The sequence below is a fragment of the Haliotis rufescens genome, unplaced genomic scaffold (assembly GCF_023055435.1).
Source record: "Haliotis rufescens isolate VD_foot unplaced genomic scaffold, xgHalRufe1.0.p SCAF_2, whole genome shotgun sequence".
NCBI lineage: Eukaryota > Metazoa > Mollusca > Gastropoda > Lepetellida > Haliotidae > Haliotis > Haliotis rufescens.
In genome coordinates this window covers 76,924,577-76,942,279 of record NW_025963890.1, presented here as the reverse complement: position 1 = coordinate 76,942,279, position 17,703 = coordinate 76,924,577, and the positions used below count along the sequence as shown (strand labels likewise).

At 37.8% G+C, this 17,703-nt stretch overlaps 1 protein-coding gene across 1 annotated transcript in view; it reads left to right on the top strand.

The window, feature by feature from the left end:
* LOC124125410 (multiple epidermal growth factor-like domains protein 10) overlaps window positions 1–17,703 on the top strand; it is a 344,612-nt gene that overhangs the window by 105,733 nt on the left and 221,176 nt on the right. The window contains exons 11-12 of the mRNA XM_048400595.1: window positions 9,598–9,744; window positions 10,441–10,587. Of these exons, the coding sequence (XP_048256552.1) occupies window positions 9,598–9,744; window positions 10,441–10,587 (294 nt within the window). The remainder of the gene's footprint in view (window positions 1–9,597; window positions 9,745–10,440; window positions 10,588–17,703) is intronic.

Below are 17,703 nucleotides of genomic sequence, written 5' to 3'. Positions count from 1 at the left end.
TAAAAAATTGATAACATGACCGATGAAGATATTAAAAAACTGTACGCGCGTTACGAGTCTAGACTGGGAGCTACCATGGCTAAAACAATAGGGTCGGCTATGTTACAACTATACACAGTCGTAGCTGGTACGTTTCTCCCTATCCCAGCAGAACATTGCCCGTATTTATTAGAATCTCTTGAGAAAGACCCATTCATCGAACACGCTATAAGCGCAGTGAGCTGTGAGTTTTATCATAGATACGGAATGTTCTTAGCTCTACTCACCACAGCTTTAATAACGGCTAGGTATTGTCAATTTAAACATACATGCCCACTTAATAATAATGGAGACTCAAGTGACACCACAGATTGTGGAGATGCAACAAGTGAACGAGGAAATAAGCCCGATTGTACAATTACAACAGATTGTGAATGAGGAAATACCAGCAATTGTGAAATCACAAGCCAGGGTTACTGAGAACCCCAGAAAAATCACCGCTGGTAGGAAGGGCGGGCTAGCAAGGAAGGCTAGAAAACTAATACATAATTCAAATATTGAGCATAGTCGTCTGATTAAAACTTGGGCTCCCTATGCACTAGGAGTTGTTGCTATAGTGGTGGTATGGTTGTTTTATAAGACCGGAGAAGAGAAAATGTCACCCCCGATTAAACAACAACAAGTTCAATTAGAGGTTAGCCCCCATATAATCCTATAAAAAGTATGACTACTCCAGTTACAGACGGTAAAATGTTGGTAAACGCAGCGTATCATTCAGCAGTGGTCAGCGGCTTGGCCATTGGCTATGTCCGTATAGCTAAAATGATTACTTAAGCCACACCACCAAAGCTAGATTTTAATGGTTATGATATCGGTATGATGATTCTTGATATTGGATTAGCAATGGCTACAAAAGATATGCTCATCAAAAAAGGGCTTATCCCGGGAGACATAATGAAGTAATTAAACATTTGAATATTCTTTAATATTGAATATGGCAACAATTGCGATGATGGTCGGTGGGGCCATTGTTAATGCTCTAGCTTTTTCGGGGAGTAATTATTTATTTTCTACTCTGAGGGAATCAAACACTAAAGAAGTTGAAGAGGAGCGTAAACGACATAATAAAGCATTACAACAACTCGAAGCAGCCCAGTCACAATGGACCAGACAGAGGATATTAAGATTAGATTTTATTAATGAAGAACTGGGCAAGGACATTCAATTGAAACGCTTAAGGATGTTGAATCTGCCATGAATGAATACTTCCTAGTTTATGGAAAGAAACTTGATCCAATACAGAGACCAACAATAAGTCAGTTTTATACATCATCAGAGGAACAAAAATACAGAGAGATAGCATTCATAATGTTGGGTTGACTGGTGTGGCTATTTTAGGTTATACAATAACTACACATAAACCATGACCTGTAAATAACCCTGACTGTTAATCTATAAATAACTCTGACTGGCTGTTAAGTTATGTCTGGCTGACTGTTGTCTATTTTTAGCTACACACAAGCTATGAGCTATTATGTATCAACTAATCTATAAATAGCGATAACAGCTATGACTCACCAGTGGAGATGTGATTTGCATTTAGACAAATGATATGACAGATGTATACACAGTAAAAAAAGTGTTGCACCCCCACATTAATACGTTTGATACATCACAACATTTAAAACGCCAGATTCTGGTTTTAATGGTAGGTATTCCTTGGGGATCTGATGTTAAATGTGTAATGTTTTCTAATCTAATGATCACCAAAACGTAGCAATCAGCACGTGAATTTCATGGTGCATGACATTTGCAGATTGCAGTATCTTCTTTAGCTCAACATCGCTATAAAAGATGTTCTCTGACAGCCCAGTTTATTGTAACCCACATTGCCGGGTAGACGATTGTCAGAAGCAGTCAAGTGGCAGATTATTGGCCTTCATGGAGCAGGTCTTTCGTTCAAGGAGATTGGCAGAAGAACCGGACATGACTACTCAACAACAAGCTGTTTGGTCAGAAAACACGCACAAACTAATGATGTAAGGAATCGCAGACCCTCTGGCAGACCACGTAAGACCACAGTTAGTGATGACAGAGTGTTGTTGAGGGTGGTAAGGCGTCATCCATTTGCTACAAGCACAACCTTGAAACGTCTTTGGCTTCCTCGTCAACAGTTCAGTACCCAGACCGTGAGAAATCGTCTTAAAGCTGCAGGGTTGAAGTCCAGAAGGGTTATCAAGCGACCTAAACTCACAGACAACCATAAACGACTACGTCTAGCCTGGTGTAGACTGAGACAGAACTGGAACTTGAGGTCCTGGAGAAGAGTCCACTGGTCGGACGAAAGCAGGTTCCTTCTGCATGTTGTGGATGGCAGAGTGAGAGTATGGAGGCGTCCTGGAACAGCTTATACTGCAAGAAACATCATGCCAACTGTACCATATGGAGGTGGATCTGTTATGGTCTGGGGATGCTTCTCATTTGATTGTAAGCTTGATTTAGTGACCATACGAGGCAACTTGACAGGGGAGCGCTACATCCAAGAGGTGCTGAATCCAGTTGTGGTGCCCCATTTTGACAATCATCCACTGGCCACCAGACCGATATTCATGGATGACAATGCCAGACCACATCGTTCACGAGCTGTGACCCAGGTTATCCACAACAATGCTCTGACGCAGATTCCATGGCCAGCAATGAGTCCAGATCTGAATCCTCTGGAACATGTATGGGACATTTTGGGACGCCTGATTTATCGTCGGGACCCTCCTCCACAGAACTTGCGTGAATTGGAAGCAGCATTACACGAGGAGTGGCAGCAGCTGCCCATGGAGCGATTCCAACATCAGGTGAGGAGTATGAGACGAAGACTTCAAGCTGTGATCCAAGTGCTTGGTGGAAGTTCTCGATATTGACTTACTGTATTCGTCAAATCTCCATATGACATTCTTCCCCTATTGGATGAATTTGGTCACAAAAAATTATTGAGATGTCACCATACTTAATGCGTCTTCGTTGTTCGTTCATTTTTCGTAAAAGTTCAGCATGAGATTATTACATGCCATAAGGTCATGGAATACCCCATTTAAGTTCATTGTATAGACAATACACTGGTTTGTTGGTATACATGAAATCCTGGTTATAATATTAATTCGGTTATCTTTACACCCTTTCAAAACACCCCTCCATGAAAAAGTATAGGGGGTGCAACACTTTTTTTACTGTGTATATAACCATGAATCTGTGCAGATTTACACTCATGGGAAGAAAAATTCAATGCAACCGACGTTGTGTTAGTATTTAGTGTGGTATCCACTCTTATTACATCAGGCAGGGAAACATTAACTATACATGTTCTGTATGTGGGATAGGGGTCAAAGGTCGTTATTGTTTATGTAAGAAACACGGTGCTGATAGGGTCAGGAACCAAATTATTTACTCTAGGAAGAGAGATTACATCAACGAGAGGAATAGGTTGGTGAGAATACGTATTTAGATATTTGAAAAACAACCATTTAAAGATTTGACTAATTTTGCATATACCATTAAATCACAATGTTTTTTGCCAGAGAGTTGAATGCCTTGGCAAAGCAACATGGTCTACATGGATATTCTCGAATGAGAAAAGCTGAATTGATCACTTTACTAGATTATAATCAATCCGATGATGTTGATAATAATGAGTTAAAATTTGTACCCACAGCCGGCGTTAGTAAATATCTAAGAGGTTGGAAGATGGATATTAATTCCAACATGGATGTTAATGATGTAAAGCCTATCGTACCAGGCAAAATTAACGAGGAATTAGATGATTTACATAGTATAAAATACCAGCTGACGATTAAAATGTCATTGAGTAAAAGTAACATAGACGATAGCACTGAATATACCGAACCATATTTCCGAAGCAATCAAGAAGTTTTAACCATATCCGATACTATAAACGCATCATTAGATACATCAATTCAGAGGATACAAGAAACTTTAGAACGCTGGACTAATAGAGGTTTGGGTTGGGGTGTGGATAAAATCGATAGTTTAGATTTAGATTTAGCAAATTATATGCCCTTCAAAGGTGGATCTTATATAGATTTACCGCCGTATTATAAAAAGAGAAAAAAAGCCATAATTAATGTAAAAATAAAGGCAATTACTGTTTCAGAATGATGATAAGATCTGTATTTTTTCCCATAGACAAACATCGGGATAGACTTTCTAGCTATCCTCAACCTAAACCTCGATGGTATAGACGAACCTCACCAATATCACAAATTAATAAGGCGGAAAAGCAAAATAATTTAGCTATAAATGTTTTCGGACACTCTTCTAAAGGAATGGTTGCACACAGGATAAGCTCCGCTCCGGAACATATTCCCAGAATCAATTTATTTCTGATTGAAAAAGATGGTAAATATCATTATACATGGATAAAGAGTTTAAGCAGTCTATTATGCGACCAAACAAAACATAAAGAAAAGAAATATTTCTGCGAAAGATGCCTACATGGGTACAGCAGACAAGATCTATTAGAGGCGCATAAAGAAGACTGCAGAGGTGTTGGACAGAATGCTATCAGGATTGATATGCCTAAAGAGGGGAAACATATATTAAGATTTGAACATTATTGTAATCAAATGCCAGTACCGTACGTAATTTACGCTGACTTCAAAGCGCTTATCAACCCTATAGAAAATACTGAATGCAATACTGATAGTAGTTTTACGGTATGATGGGAAAACAAACCCACCCGTTATTTATAGAGGTCCCGATGCAGCGGGAAAGTTCCTAGAATATCTACAAACCCATGTGTATGACGAGGGATGATTGGAGGGCCTATAAGAAGTCAACGAGTTGTCCTGTTTGTAATAAAGCCCTGAATGGGGATTCCGTAAGAGATCATTGCCACGTCACGGTTAATTATCGGGGAGCCGCGCATAACGAGTGTAACTTGAAACTAAAAATGAATTCTCAAACAATAACCATCCCCGTTGTGTTTCACCACCTTAGAGGATATGATTCACATCTCATTATGCAAGACTGACGGCGGCTTAACGTGCATTCCTAATAATATGGAAACATATATATCATTCTCGTTGACTAAAACTATACATTATACGGACAAGGATGGGAAAGCCAGAATAAAGCAAAGTAATGGACTTAGATTCATAGACTCCGTACAGTTTCTGTTATCTTCCCTGGACAATTTAGCTAATGCGAACAATCCCGATGACTTTGCGATAACAAATCAATATACCGATCGGTTAACTCGTCATTTGTTGCTGAGAAAAGGTGTATATCCTTACGAGTATATGGATGATTGGTCTAGATTTGTCGAAACTAAATTACCACCCCTTGTATCATTTTATAGTAACTTAGTTAGGTTGTAAGAATTTAGGTGATTATCACGATCTGTACTTAAAAACCGATGTACTGTTACTCGCCGATATATTCGAGATATTTAGAAAGACATGTTTAAAAAAATACGGCTTGGACCCGGCATGGTACTATTCCAGTCCCGGACTATCGTGGGATGCATTGTTGAAGAAGACTGGTGTAGAACTAAAACTACTCACCGATTATGATATGACCTGTTTATTGAGAAAGGATTAAGAGGTGGTATATCGATGGTAGCGAAAAGGTATTCTAAGGCTAATACTAAATTAGTGGAAGGATATGATCCGAGTAAACCAGACACTCATATATTATATCTCGACGCCAACAATTTGTTTGGATGGGCTATGAGTCAACCTTTACCCAGGGGTGGTTTTGACTGGGTCGATGATATCGAAGTGAATGATATCCATAATATCAATGTGAATGATGTGAATAAAGGGTACATACTAGAAGTTGACTTGGAATATCCAAATTCGTTACATAAAGATCAGAACAGTTATCCACGAGCTCCCGAGAGATTAATGGTGAATAAAGATTGGATGTCGGAATATCAACACTCCTGGGTGGGTAATACAAGGTTAGCTAACGTAGAAAAACTCGTACCAAATTTGATGGATCAGACAAAATATATAGTTCACTTCAGAAATATCCAGTTATATCTATCGTTAGGTATGAAACTAAAGAAAATACACAGAGTTCAAAGTTTGATCAAAGCCCTTGGATGGAGCCCTATAATAGGCTAAACACAGATTTAAGAAAGATAGCTACCAGCGATTTTGAAAAGAATCTTTATAAGCTCATGAATAACTCAGTATTTGGAAAAACTATGGAGAATCTAAGGAAGCGTGTTGATGTTAAATTAGTCAGATCTAATGAGGAAGAAAGACACAGTAAGCTTATAGCCAGTCCGGCTTTTAACAGAAGCAAGATATTCGATAACGACTTAGCAGCGTTGCATATGCAGAAGAGTAATATAAAATTCAACAGACCGGTGTATGTTGGTATGAGTATTCTTGACTTGTCAAAACATGTATGACTTTTATTACAACGAACTTAAGAAGCAATATGGTGATAGATGCGAGGTGTAATATACCGACACAGATTCTTTGTTGATGGAAATACAAACCGAGGATGTGTATAAAAATAGCAGAAGCAATAGATATGTACGACATGAGCGATTACCCTAAAGATAATCCACTGCACAGCATAGTAAATAAAAAGGTGTTAGGTAATATGAAGGATGAATGTGCTGGGACTCCTTTTGCGGAGTATGTTGGATTAAGACCTAAGATGTATTCTATAAAGAAGTCCGATAATGGAGAGATAAGAAAAGCTAAGGGTGTTAAGAAGTATGTGGTAAAAAAGCATATCAAACACAAACAGTATAAAGAAGCATTATTCAATGGTAGAACATTCAAACACAAGATGAACTCTTTAAGAAGTTACAATCATAGGATATATGGATTAAGAATGAACAAGACATCATTATCCCCCTTAGATATAAAGAGATGGATTGATAAGGATTGTGTAACTACCTATGCTTATGGTTATTTAGGGCGGTAATACTGTATCGTCGGGAACTATGAGCAACTCTTCTCGTACAAATGCCTTGCCCTGTCCATCTTTAAGATAATAAAGAATAGGCTCTCCTTCTTTCATAACCAATCGACTAATGTTATATATCTTAAGGTACCAAGTTGGATCGGTTGCACGACGTAGGCCTCCTTCGAGTTCACCGGGCTGGTATAAATAACTTACGCTTACTCTATCCGGAAGTTTTTGTTCTTTACCTCTCCTCGGTGCTGAAGATTTGGAAGTCACAGATTTCATTTAATCTCATCGGATTGTTTCTTCCCAATTAATCTCGTTACTTAATTATTCAGCGCTGATACAACAGCTGATAATCGTGTCACCCATTCGGTTGATCTCAATCGTTCCAATTTCATTTCGATCCCATACTGATAGCCAAACAAACGTTCCCCTAATGTCCGGTTAAATCTTTCAACGATGGCTTGACTACGGTGGGCCTCTTTTTCACCATGCCTGATTTTGACATAGTGCTTTGTTAAAAGTTTAGTTACTGATCCCATAAACTCACGACCAGGATCTTCTTGAAATAGCTTGGGCCATTTTAGGGATCCACGTTTATATATGGGACTCAGTGCATTAGCTACTTCTGTTGAATCTTTCGAGGTTAATGGCTCAGCCTCTTTGTATCCACATCCACTACGGTTAAAGCGTATTTATACGTTTTGCGTCTTACTTTATCATAAGGAAGAAACAAGAGGTCAGCCTGATGAACTTCATTCGTTGTAAAAATATAAACTTCTTCCTTGGTATAAAAGGTGGTGCTGGTAAGTATATTTGCCACATCGCTTGTTTCATTAGCCAATCCTTGGCGACATCTTTAGACACCTTAGCCGCAGTGGCTAATTTATCAGTGGTTCATATTGGGAAAGGGAGGTCACTCTAATTTCAAACGGGAGCTATCTCCGTTGTTTTTGTATTTGCGAGAAATGGCGTCACCCACGCTGAACATTGTTGGTCCAGCTATTAAATGCCCAGCTTATCCCTAAGGTAAAACGTAAGGTAATTAAATGTTTGAATGCATTATATATTTATGTTTCCATCAGTACATCTTCTAAGAATGGTTTAGTGGTGATAACCATTTTCCAAAATGTGGGCCCACATTTTTCCCGTCATCTATGGTGATCGAAACAAGTGGGCCCACATTTGTATTTCGCCTAGCTTCGTTAGGTTGTTTCGTTAGTTCTGATAATCAATCCCTAAATGTGGGCAGACGTTCTTCCATCATATTGATTGCAACAGGAGGGACCACATTTATTAATCGCGAAATTCTACTTAAATATTGATCATCATTTTCTCAAATGTGGGCCCACATTGTTCCCGTCATATATGGTGATCGAAACAAGTGGGCCCACATTTGTATATCGCCTAGTGGGTAAACGTTCTTCCGTCATAGTGATTGCAAAAGGAGGGACCACATTAAAAAATCGCTAGCTTCATTAGCTTTGCTTACTTATAACCATTTTCTAAAATGTGGGCCCACATTGTTCCCGTCTTATAGTGATCGAAACAGGTGGGCCCACATTTTTAAATCGCTGGGTTTCTAAAGGTTGACGAAGTCATTTAGGCTATTGGGCTCATGTTTGTCATTATGTGACATTTTATATTATTCATATTTTGTAATATTGATGGGAAATATCTTTATAAATCATTTCGTGTGACATTAATTCCATAAAGGCACAAACGTCTTTGAAGTTTGAAAAACTGCGTCATAGCTTACCACACTAGTTTTACAAAAATAGCTACCAAGCAAGAAACATAAATCTACTTCAAATTAAAATTACAGAGGCAATACCACTCATTCTACCTTTTCCAGGATAACACATCAATCTAATCATAAGTATTGGTGGCGATATAAGCCTGAACATATGTCTACACTTGAATTGATCTCGGACATGATAAAAGCCTCAGACGTTTCCGAGAACTTGTTCCATAAAAGGAATAACTCATGAATATTAATAACCCCACGACCTAGTTTGGCAATGTTCGTAGAAGTGAGTTCTGCTGTATTGCCATCTTATTTGTACATTTTAATCCAATTATAAGTCATTATACTTATTTTAAATAGACAAATTATGAGTTCGTTATGCGGGTTTGTTTACGTTGTATATATTCTCAACAACAAGTGCGTTTAGTTTCGAATGTGGGCCCACCTCGAACTTTCGATTAGGCAAACGGAGTTAGCTCCCTTCTCGAACCAACGATAATGCGGTTTCGCCGTTTCTTTTAACACGAATCATGACGATCGTTGAATCGCATCGTCGTTTTTGTATAAAAATTTCCCCCTGTAGTGGTGGTATAGGTATGTAAATCTGGGTCCAGTGGAAGTGGTCCAGAATCCCCATTACCTATACTACTGAAGTAGTTTGTCATTATTGGTGACGTTGCAGTAAACGTTTGATCCAAGAAATCTTTTTACAGAGGAGCATCGCCCACACTCAGCAATTTGAGACGAATTGTAGTTTATCATCTCAATTTATTGAAAGCTGAGTAATGTTTATGTTCCAAAATGTATGGCAGTTTGTTAAGGGTGTAATTTACATTACAGATGTTATAGTTTCAATCACATCTGCAGCTATGAAAAGTCTCTTTGAATTACTTTTGAACTTACACCAGTTTCACTTATGCCTTATTCAGCGTGTACCAGTATGATGTACGGCCCTAACTGTGCCAGCGACTGCAGTTCCCGACACTGTGAGACACCCTCCTCTACATGTGACAGAGTAACAGGACAGTGTCCTGATGGGTGTGAAGTTGGGTGGACAGAAATAGACTGCTCCAGAAGTAAGTCACCTTGCACCATAATAATATAATAAACAATAATGATTGTTTTGTTAATATAACATATTCGTATTTGTGATTGGTTCAACATAAGAACTGATTGAACAGCTATTGAATTGAATTGATACAAATAAATTAAAATGCACAATATGATTAGTTGATTCAACTCAGTGTTAACATTGCATACACTTATTAGAAGTAGTTTGTCATTGCGGTGGCATCACCACTAAAATTCAAGATATAAATATGTCTACTTCCCTACAGATTTCTCTCGCAACATAAGTTGACTGATGACCTTTTTGTTGCATGGTCGCCTTTTTATATCCCTATGTGAACAGATATCATGCTTCTTATGAAGTGAACGCTTGATCCAAGAAATCATTTTACACAGCAGCATCGCCAAAACTCAGCAATTTGAGACGAGTTGTAATAAAAGTGGAACCCATAAATTATTCCATGAACATAAATTGTGTTTGGTACTAAAATCATATTTCCATATACTTTGTATTGCACGTCAATTTATGATATCAATTAATTGAAAACTGAGTAATGTTTATGTTCCAAAATGAATGACGGTTTGTTAAGGGTGTAATTTACATAACAGATTTTATAGTTTCAATCTCATCTGCAGCTAGCTATAGGAGAACTCTCTTTGAATTACTTTTAACCTTACACCAGTTTCACTTTTGCCTTATTCAGCATGTACCAGTATGATGTACGGCTCTAATTGTGCCAGTAACTGCAGTTCCCGACACTGTAAGACACCCTCCTCTACATGTGACAGAGTGACAGGACAGTGTCCTGATGGTTGTGAAGATGGATGGACAGAAATAGACTGCTCCAGAAGTAAGTCAGCTTGCACTATAATAATATAATAAACAATAATGATTGTTTTGTTAATAACATTTTCGTATTTGTGATTGGTTCAACATAAGAACTGATTGAACAGCCATTGAATTTGAATTTATACGTGCTTCTCCATGTATACCTCTGTAATGTCATATACTGAATTGAATAAAAAATATTTTTTTAAAATATAAACAAATTTGAATTTATACAAATAAATCAAAATGACAGAGACAGACTGCTCCAGAAATAAGTTACAGAACATCATCGTGCCTGTTGTTTGTATCGGTAAATATGCATTGAAAACCTATTACTGAGAACACATTTAGAATCTCACTTGTGCTGTCTTTGCACTTGTCTGGACAAATCACTTATGTCTGGCATGATCATACTAGGTGGTTGGCATAATTAAGGCCTCTTTTTGTTCAATTCGGACCTACATACACAACTTTTCTCCATACCGCGATACGATGGAGTTCTCTCCCTTCTCAAACTGAACGCGAGGGCGAGCTTTTACTCGGAGCTCCTAATGTAAAGAATGAACTTGTATCAGTAAAATAGGGGCACAGGTGTTCCAATCGTCTAAGGTGCAGAGTTTCGTCCCTTCGGCACGCCAGAAACCTCTAATTGTGGGTTCGAATACCAGTTCGCCCCGATTATGTTTCTAGGTTTGTCAGCACCATATGCGTGCTCGTGGGTTTCACCGAAGTGGTGAACGTCTGAGGCCTGCATCCCTTCGGGCTTTCCTCCCACATTAAGCTGACACGCCGCGATAAAACTGAAATACTGTTAAAAGCGGCGTTAAACCAAACTCTCTCACTCACTATCAGTAAAATATGCATTGTCAGATAACATAAATGACATCTGATATAATATCTGATATAATCATAAAGTTTAGTGAGTGCATTTTGTTCCGTTTAGCGTACATGACAAGTACAGGGATACCCTGAGGGACTCCATATGTTTTGGTGTTCTTTTCAGTTGAACAATTGACTTGTCTTTACGGGACGCGTGCCAGCGCTTGGACATGATATGCTTATTTTCTCGTAATAAATAATACCCAATCGCATATGATCAAAATGACACTCAGGAATCAATTGATTTTGGAAGTCATCGTGTAAGTAGTCTCTCAAACGAACTTGTCAGTCGCACCCTGAGGAACAGACAAATAGTTAAGTATGTTGCTTGAATGTGAGTTCAAACGACACTTATGCACTGCAGGTATCCACGCAACCTTGAATATGGTCCACTAAATCAATAACATATCTCTAGGATAAAGTTAATTCTGAAATGTTTGAGAAAAAAACATATCCAACGATTTTGTGCGTTCATTCGGGACGGGTGAGGCTGGTAGGATATGTTACGTTGTTCCCGGCACACCCGACGTCATCACTTTAACTTCTACTATTGAGGAATCCTGGTTAGAAAAGGTCCCCAGCAGGCTATGCAAGTGGTAAGAGGTGGCTTAGTTGTTTTCTTGTCATCGCACCCCGACTGCGTACGACGTTGTTGTTTATACTGTCTATCACTGGATTTTCTGGTAAAGGTGGAATAGTGCTTGGTGTGGCGTTAAACAAGAAACTACAAAACACTGCAAAATTATACTTGCTGTTTGGAATAGAATAATAATGACTTGGAAGCTTAATAAAAATTGTAGACTAATTACATGTATATTGTTTTTGTCAATGAGCGCTGTGAAGTTTCTTGGTTAAATATAGAGGGGGTATGTAATAAAAGCCCAGATCAAGGTTGCTTGATGCTTGGAGTTCAGCAGCCAGTGGGACAAAATCGAAGCAACCTCGAAGATTTTAAAATCAGAAAAGAAGAAGCCATTAACTTTAAAAGGCTCCAAACATCAATCAACCGTGATTGAGCCAGAGTGAGTTGCTCCAGCTTGATGACGGTGTAAGAATCTACATTGAAACGTCGCTATATGCAATAAACCAGAAGTTGTTGTCCTTAAAGTTGTACGTTTTTCTTACACTTTAAATTGATCATGCAAAATTTATGTTGGCATATCATATCAGTTTTCTCTGACTGCCTGTTTCTCTGAAAGGACGTTTCAGCCTAGAAATAGTTTTTCGTGTAAACCTTAGCAAATATATATTTCAAAAACAGAGACCAAGCTGGGTTCATTGTTAATGGTGGTAGGAATAACAACTTAGTAATATATGTTTCTAATTGACATATTCTGTCGTGGTCAAATGGCCCCTAACGAGGAAAACAGTAATCCCGAAGTCCTTCATTCTACCCGTTTTTCGCGGACCCTTTTGTGGTACTTCCTGACCTCATTTGAATTTTCTCTTAATTTTCCATTGTCAGATAACAATATATGATGAATATACCAGTCTTTTGTTTCCAAAAATGTAAGGAAATCTTGAATCAAAGTCGCTCTTAACTTATTTAAAAAAAATTAAATTGACATATATATGCTACTCTATGTGTAGGTTATATATATATGTATGTTGTATTGACTAGAGTATATCATTTGACCCATCTTTCAATGAAATCAAACATGTACAATTTCCAATGGGAAATATGTTATATTTAGTTATTCAACGTATCTTTCTGTTATACAGAATATTCAATGACTATTACAGTATATCAACCATTTAAAAACCTACAAACGAAAATGCGTTATATCGAAATCAGATTATGTCAACTTGTTTCTTATTCATATCATTTACCATAACTGAATAAGACCGCCTCCGTGGTCAAGTGGTAGAGCGTCCGCCCGGAGAGCGGAAGGTCCGGGGTTCGATCCCCGACCACGTTATACCAAAAGACGTTTAAAGATGGTACTTGTTGTTACCTTGTCAGGCGCTCGGCATTTATGATAACAGAGCTATTCCGTAAGAGAGGCCAAACATTAATACAAACTTTTCTTCTTTTTGCAAACATAAACGTTTATAGATTCACTAACTTTGGATATGAGGATCCCCGGCCACGTCCGACCAAAAGACGTTAAAAGATGGTACTTGTTGTTACCCTGTCTGGCGCTCGGCATTAAGGGGCTAAACCAAGGACTGGTCGGTTCGGAGTCAGTATACTGTGTCTGAGTGGGGTATTCATGTTCAACTGCGGCATGGTATCTCAGTAAGCTGGGACTAGTGCAAACACACACACGTACATGCACGTCGCTATATAAGTGCAATAATCTTGGACGGGACGTTAAACCCCATTTCACCTCCCCTCACGTCTGTAGATTTCATAAGGTGTATACAATTTTCAGTTGTCATCTGTATTAAATGGATGTATATATTGCTTTCGTATATGTGTAGCGTTTACATATATTCACCCCAAGGTATTCATCTTCTACAAACGTCCAATTTTTCTTCAAACAGCACGCTCAATATATTTTATCATGAGAATTATTATTGTATCTAAACATATTCTCCAAATTATAATATCTAAATTTTGATAAATGCAACATTGCGACATTAAACCCCATTTCACCTCACCTCACCTCATAACTTAATACCTCTCTGACCACCTTCAGAATGCAAGCCTGGAACCTATGGGCGCGACTGTTCTCGTTGTGGACACTGTGACGTCACGTGTAACAATGGAGATGGACGCTGTCCGGGAGAATGTCTGGACGGCTTCACTGGTGACCGATGTGATGTGGATGTCAGAGGTTTGAATATTTTTAGTCGTTTTTCCAAGAAAATATGATGTTTACGAATAAGAAAAGATCAATTATAGCCCTGTCACCATGTATTGATGACGTTTGATCTCTGCACATCTATCATCAAACACACGTTATATATTCTATGCTATTGTTTACGTTGTCATATGCTGATTAATGTTAAAAACCGGACTAAAGTGACTTTGTATCTAATGCAGTATCTCCTGCTACAACCGGCGTCATTGTGGGAGCAGTAGGAATTGGTGTAATGTTGCTGATTGGTGGGCTGATGATATGGCTGTTGAAGTCTGGAAGGTAACTCCTTCATTGCTTAGCTTTGTATGATGTTATGTAACAGATTATTGTCATTGTGTCTTTACTGTTTGTTTGCTTCTTAACACAAGCACCTATATATGCATGTATAATACTTCTACCAGTGTAACAATTCTTTGTTTTAGACTGAAATGGATTCCCACAACTACCACAGACCCTCAAGAGTTGAGAAGGACGGACACGCCCAACACTGGAGAGATGTTTACTCATGCGCCCACTTCCGATGTGAATGATCAAGACTATACAACATTGAATGACTTCACCAGGGAGGACAAATCACTGTATGATGTTATTCAGAACGATAACAGTCAAATCTAAGAAAAGATGTACGCATCATGTCTCGGATAGTGCAACATCTGAATATATGACTTACTTCATTGACTTACTTATATGGATTACTTCATTGGTATCCATATACATTAGAAAGCAAAGAAACAATGTCAAATAGAAAATGTCAAATTGCAGTGATGATACCAACTGCTGAAATGTTTGAACACCCTTTGTGAATATCGGAGGTGCCTTTGAAAAATAAGTAATAGTTTTCTCTCACTCAAATTACAAGTTTTGCAAATATCAAGCTGAATAGCTAGTTATGGCCTTTGGCCGTCGATGTAAAAAGGTATTCCACAACAAAAGCATGGTATTCCAGCTGATGTTGACACTATCCAGTGACCTGTTAAGATTTGCCCGAAGGAAACGTGTGATCATACGAAATAGTATGATAATAAATTGTGGCAGATAAAATATTTAAGTTGTCCACTTAACGTCCTTTTCAAAGGTTACAATCTTGGCTAAATCAAATAACACTAATCATGTGCTGTTACTAGGTGGCATCTGAAGGAAACCATATATTATTATTGATCATTTTTGTGAATTGGATGGATTTACCTCCAAGTCCCTATGAGTTCGTAATAACCGTAAAAGTAAATAAGTTCGATTTTACAGTAAAATATGGTTGAGACAGCATTAATATCAAAATATCAAATCGATGTTTAATTCCTGTTTTAACCCAAATCTCTCTCTCACACCCAATTCACTCGCGTTATTAGCTTGTTGTAATGGTCAAGAAATATTTGGATTTATATATATATTCTCAATATGTTTCATGTTACTTTGTCCTTGTTATTTTGAGCACAATTGTGCCTGATAAACAACTCTGCAATATTACAGTGATTGATATCACGAATGTCGCCTTTTTCGACAACCATTGTCGTCTTATAATTGAAGATGTGGTAAACGTCCTATGTACACTCTTAAAAAGAAGAAACGCATAGTTAATAAATAAGGATATTTATTAAGCGGATGTAAAAGTATCTACACAGAATATGCGTGAACACAATCAAATGTAATTAGACATAGTGATCGACAAAAGCATTCACGTCATTGTCAGCATTATTTTAGTTCAGTCATTTGGGGGGGGGGGGGGGGGGGGGGGGGGGGCCGTCACGGTATCTTAAACTCTAGACTTACAAACTGGGCCAATATTAAAAGTAAACTTCCCGAGACACAAACAGGCTTTAGACAGGGATATTCTCCTGCTGTTCAAATATTCACGTTGAATGCAATTGTTAAAAAGTGTTTATCGAAAACAAAAAGGAAAATATACTTTGCTGTTGTGGATTTTCAAAAAAGCGTTTGATTCAGTAAATCACTTTAAGCTATGGGCGTGTCTGCACGATGTGGGCTTGGGGGGAAAGATGATGAGTGCACTTAAGGGAATCTATGCCCCCGTGAAAGCGTGTGTGAGATGTAATGATAACATTTATACATAATATTTTGATTGTCTTAACGGCTGTATATCAAGCCCTCTATTATTTTCCTTTTTCTTCAATGAACTGTTAAATGATGTTTCATCACATGGGAAACACAGAGTACAATCAATCCCAGACTTGCTTGGAATATTATTTTTATTATTGTTTGCCGATGATGTTATTCTTGTCTCTGACACAGTAACTGGTTTACAGAACCAACTTAATATTCTTAAAAAGTTTGCCGATTAACATGGATTAACGGTAAATTTAGATAAAACGAGTGTTGTTGTTTTTAGACGAGGGAGAGGTTATCTGTTCATGAGAAATGGTCCTATGAAGGCAAACGTGTTTCAACCGCCAAATCCTATAGATACCTTCGGTTTGTATTCTCATATACATCAAAGATGAACCAGTGTGTTTCAGGTCTAGGGGTAAACGAGCTTTAATGTAAATATTTCACAATCTACGGAAGATTGGTTTTGTTGACACTTCAGTTTTCTTAAAATATTTGATACTCAGATTCAACCTATTCTTTGATATGGTGCGTAAATACTTGGTGAAGACAGATTTGAAAAATAGAACAAGTGCATATAATGGCTTGTAAGAAGTTTCTTAACGTTGCTTTGCAAACACCAAATGCTATTGTGTATGGGGAATGCGGTCGGTACCAACTCCATTTTAATGCCATGTGTCGTTCTGTAAAGTATTGGCTAAAAGTGATTGAAATGGACGAAGAAAGGCTACCAAGAAAATCTTATAATATGCTTGTATATAACGACAAGTGTGGTCATCATAACTATGCTTCTTCTATTCGTTCCATATTATTTTCTCACGGATTTGAAGTAGTTTGGCTCAGTCAAGCTGTTGGCGACAAACCATCATTTATAAATATTTTATAAAACGTTTTGATAAATATGTTCTACCAATCATGGAATAGTACTATCAAGGCTAGTTCTAGGTACATCCTGTATAAAGAGTTGAAAAGTTGAAATAACCTTTCCATTATTAATGAAATAAAGTTTTGAAATATTATGATAAGGCTGGGAGCCGGGCTACTTAGACTTAAGGTAAACGAAAGTAGATTGGCTGATATTGATTTACGTTTACGGCGCCGCCCCATATATGAAACAAGTATAGAGAATGAATATCATTTTACTTTAGAATGTGAATATTACAACGATATTAGACAACTGTATTTACCAACAACTATTTGTCATAATCCAAATATGCATAAATTTAAAACGCTGCTATCATCTTCATGTAAACAACTACTTGGAAAACTATGAAAATATTTTTATTACAGCCATGAAAGAAGACGTAATTATGAAAAGCCTGTAAATCTGTAAATATTTACCTGACATTACCTTTTGTTCAAGAACCACACAATTTCAAATGTATGTATTG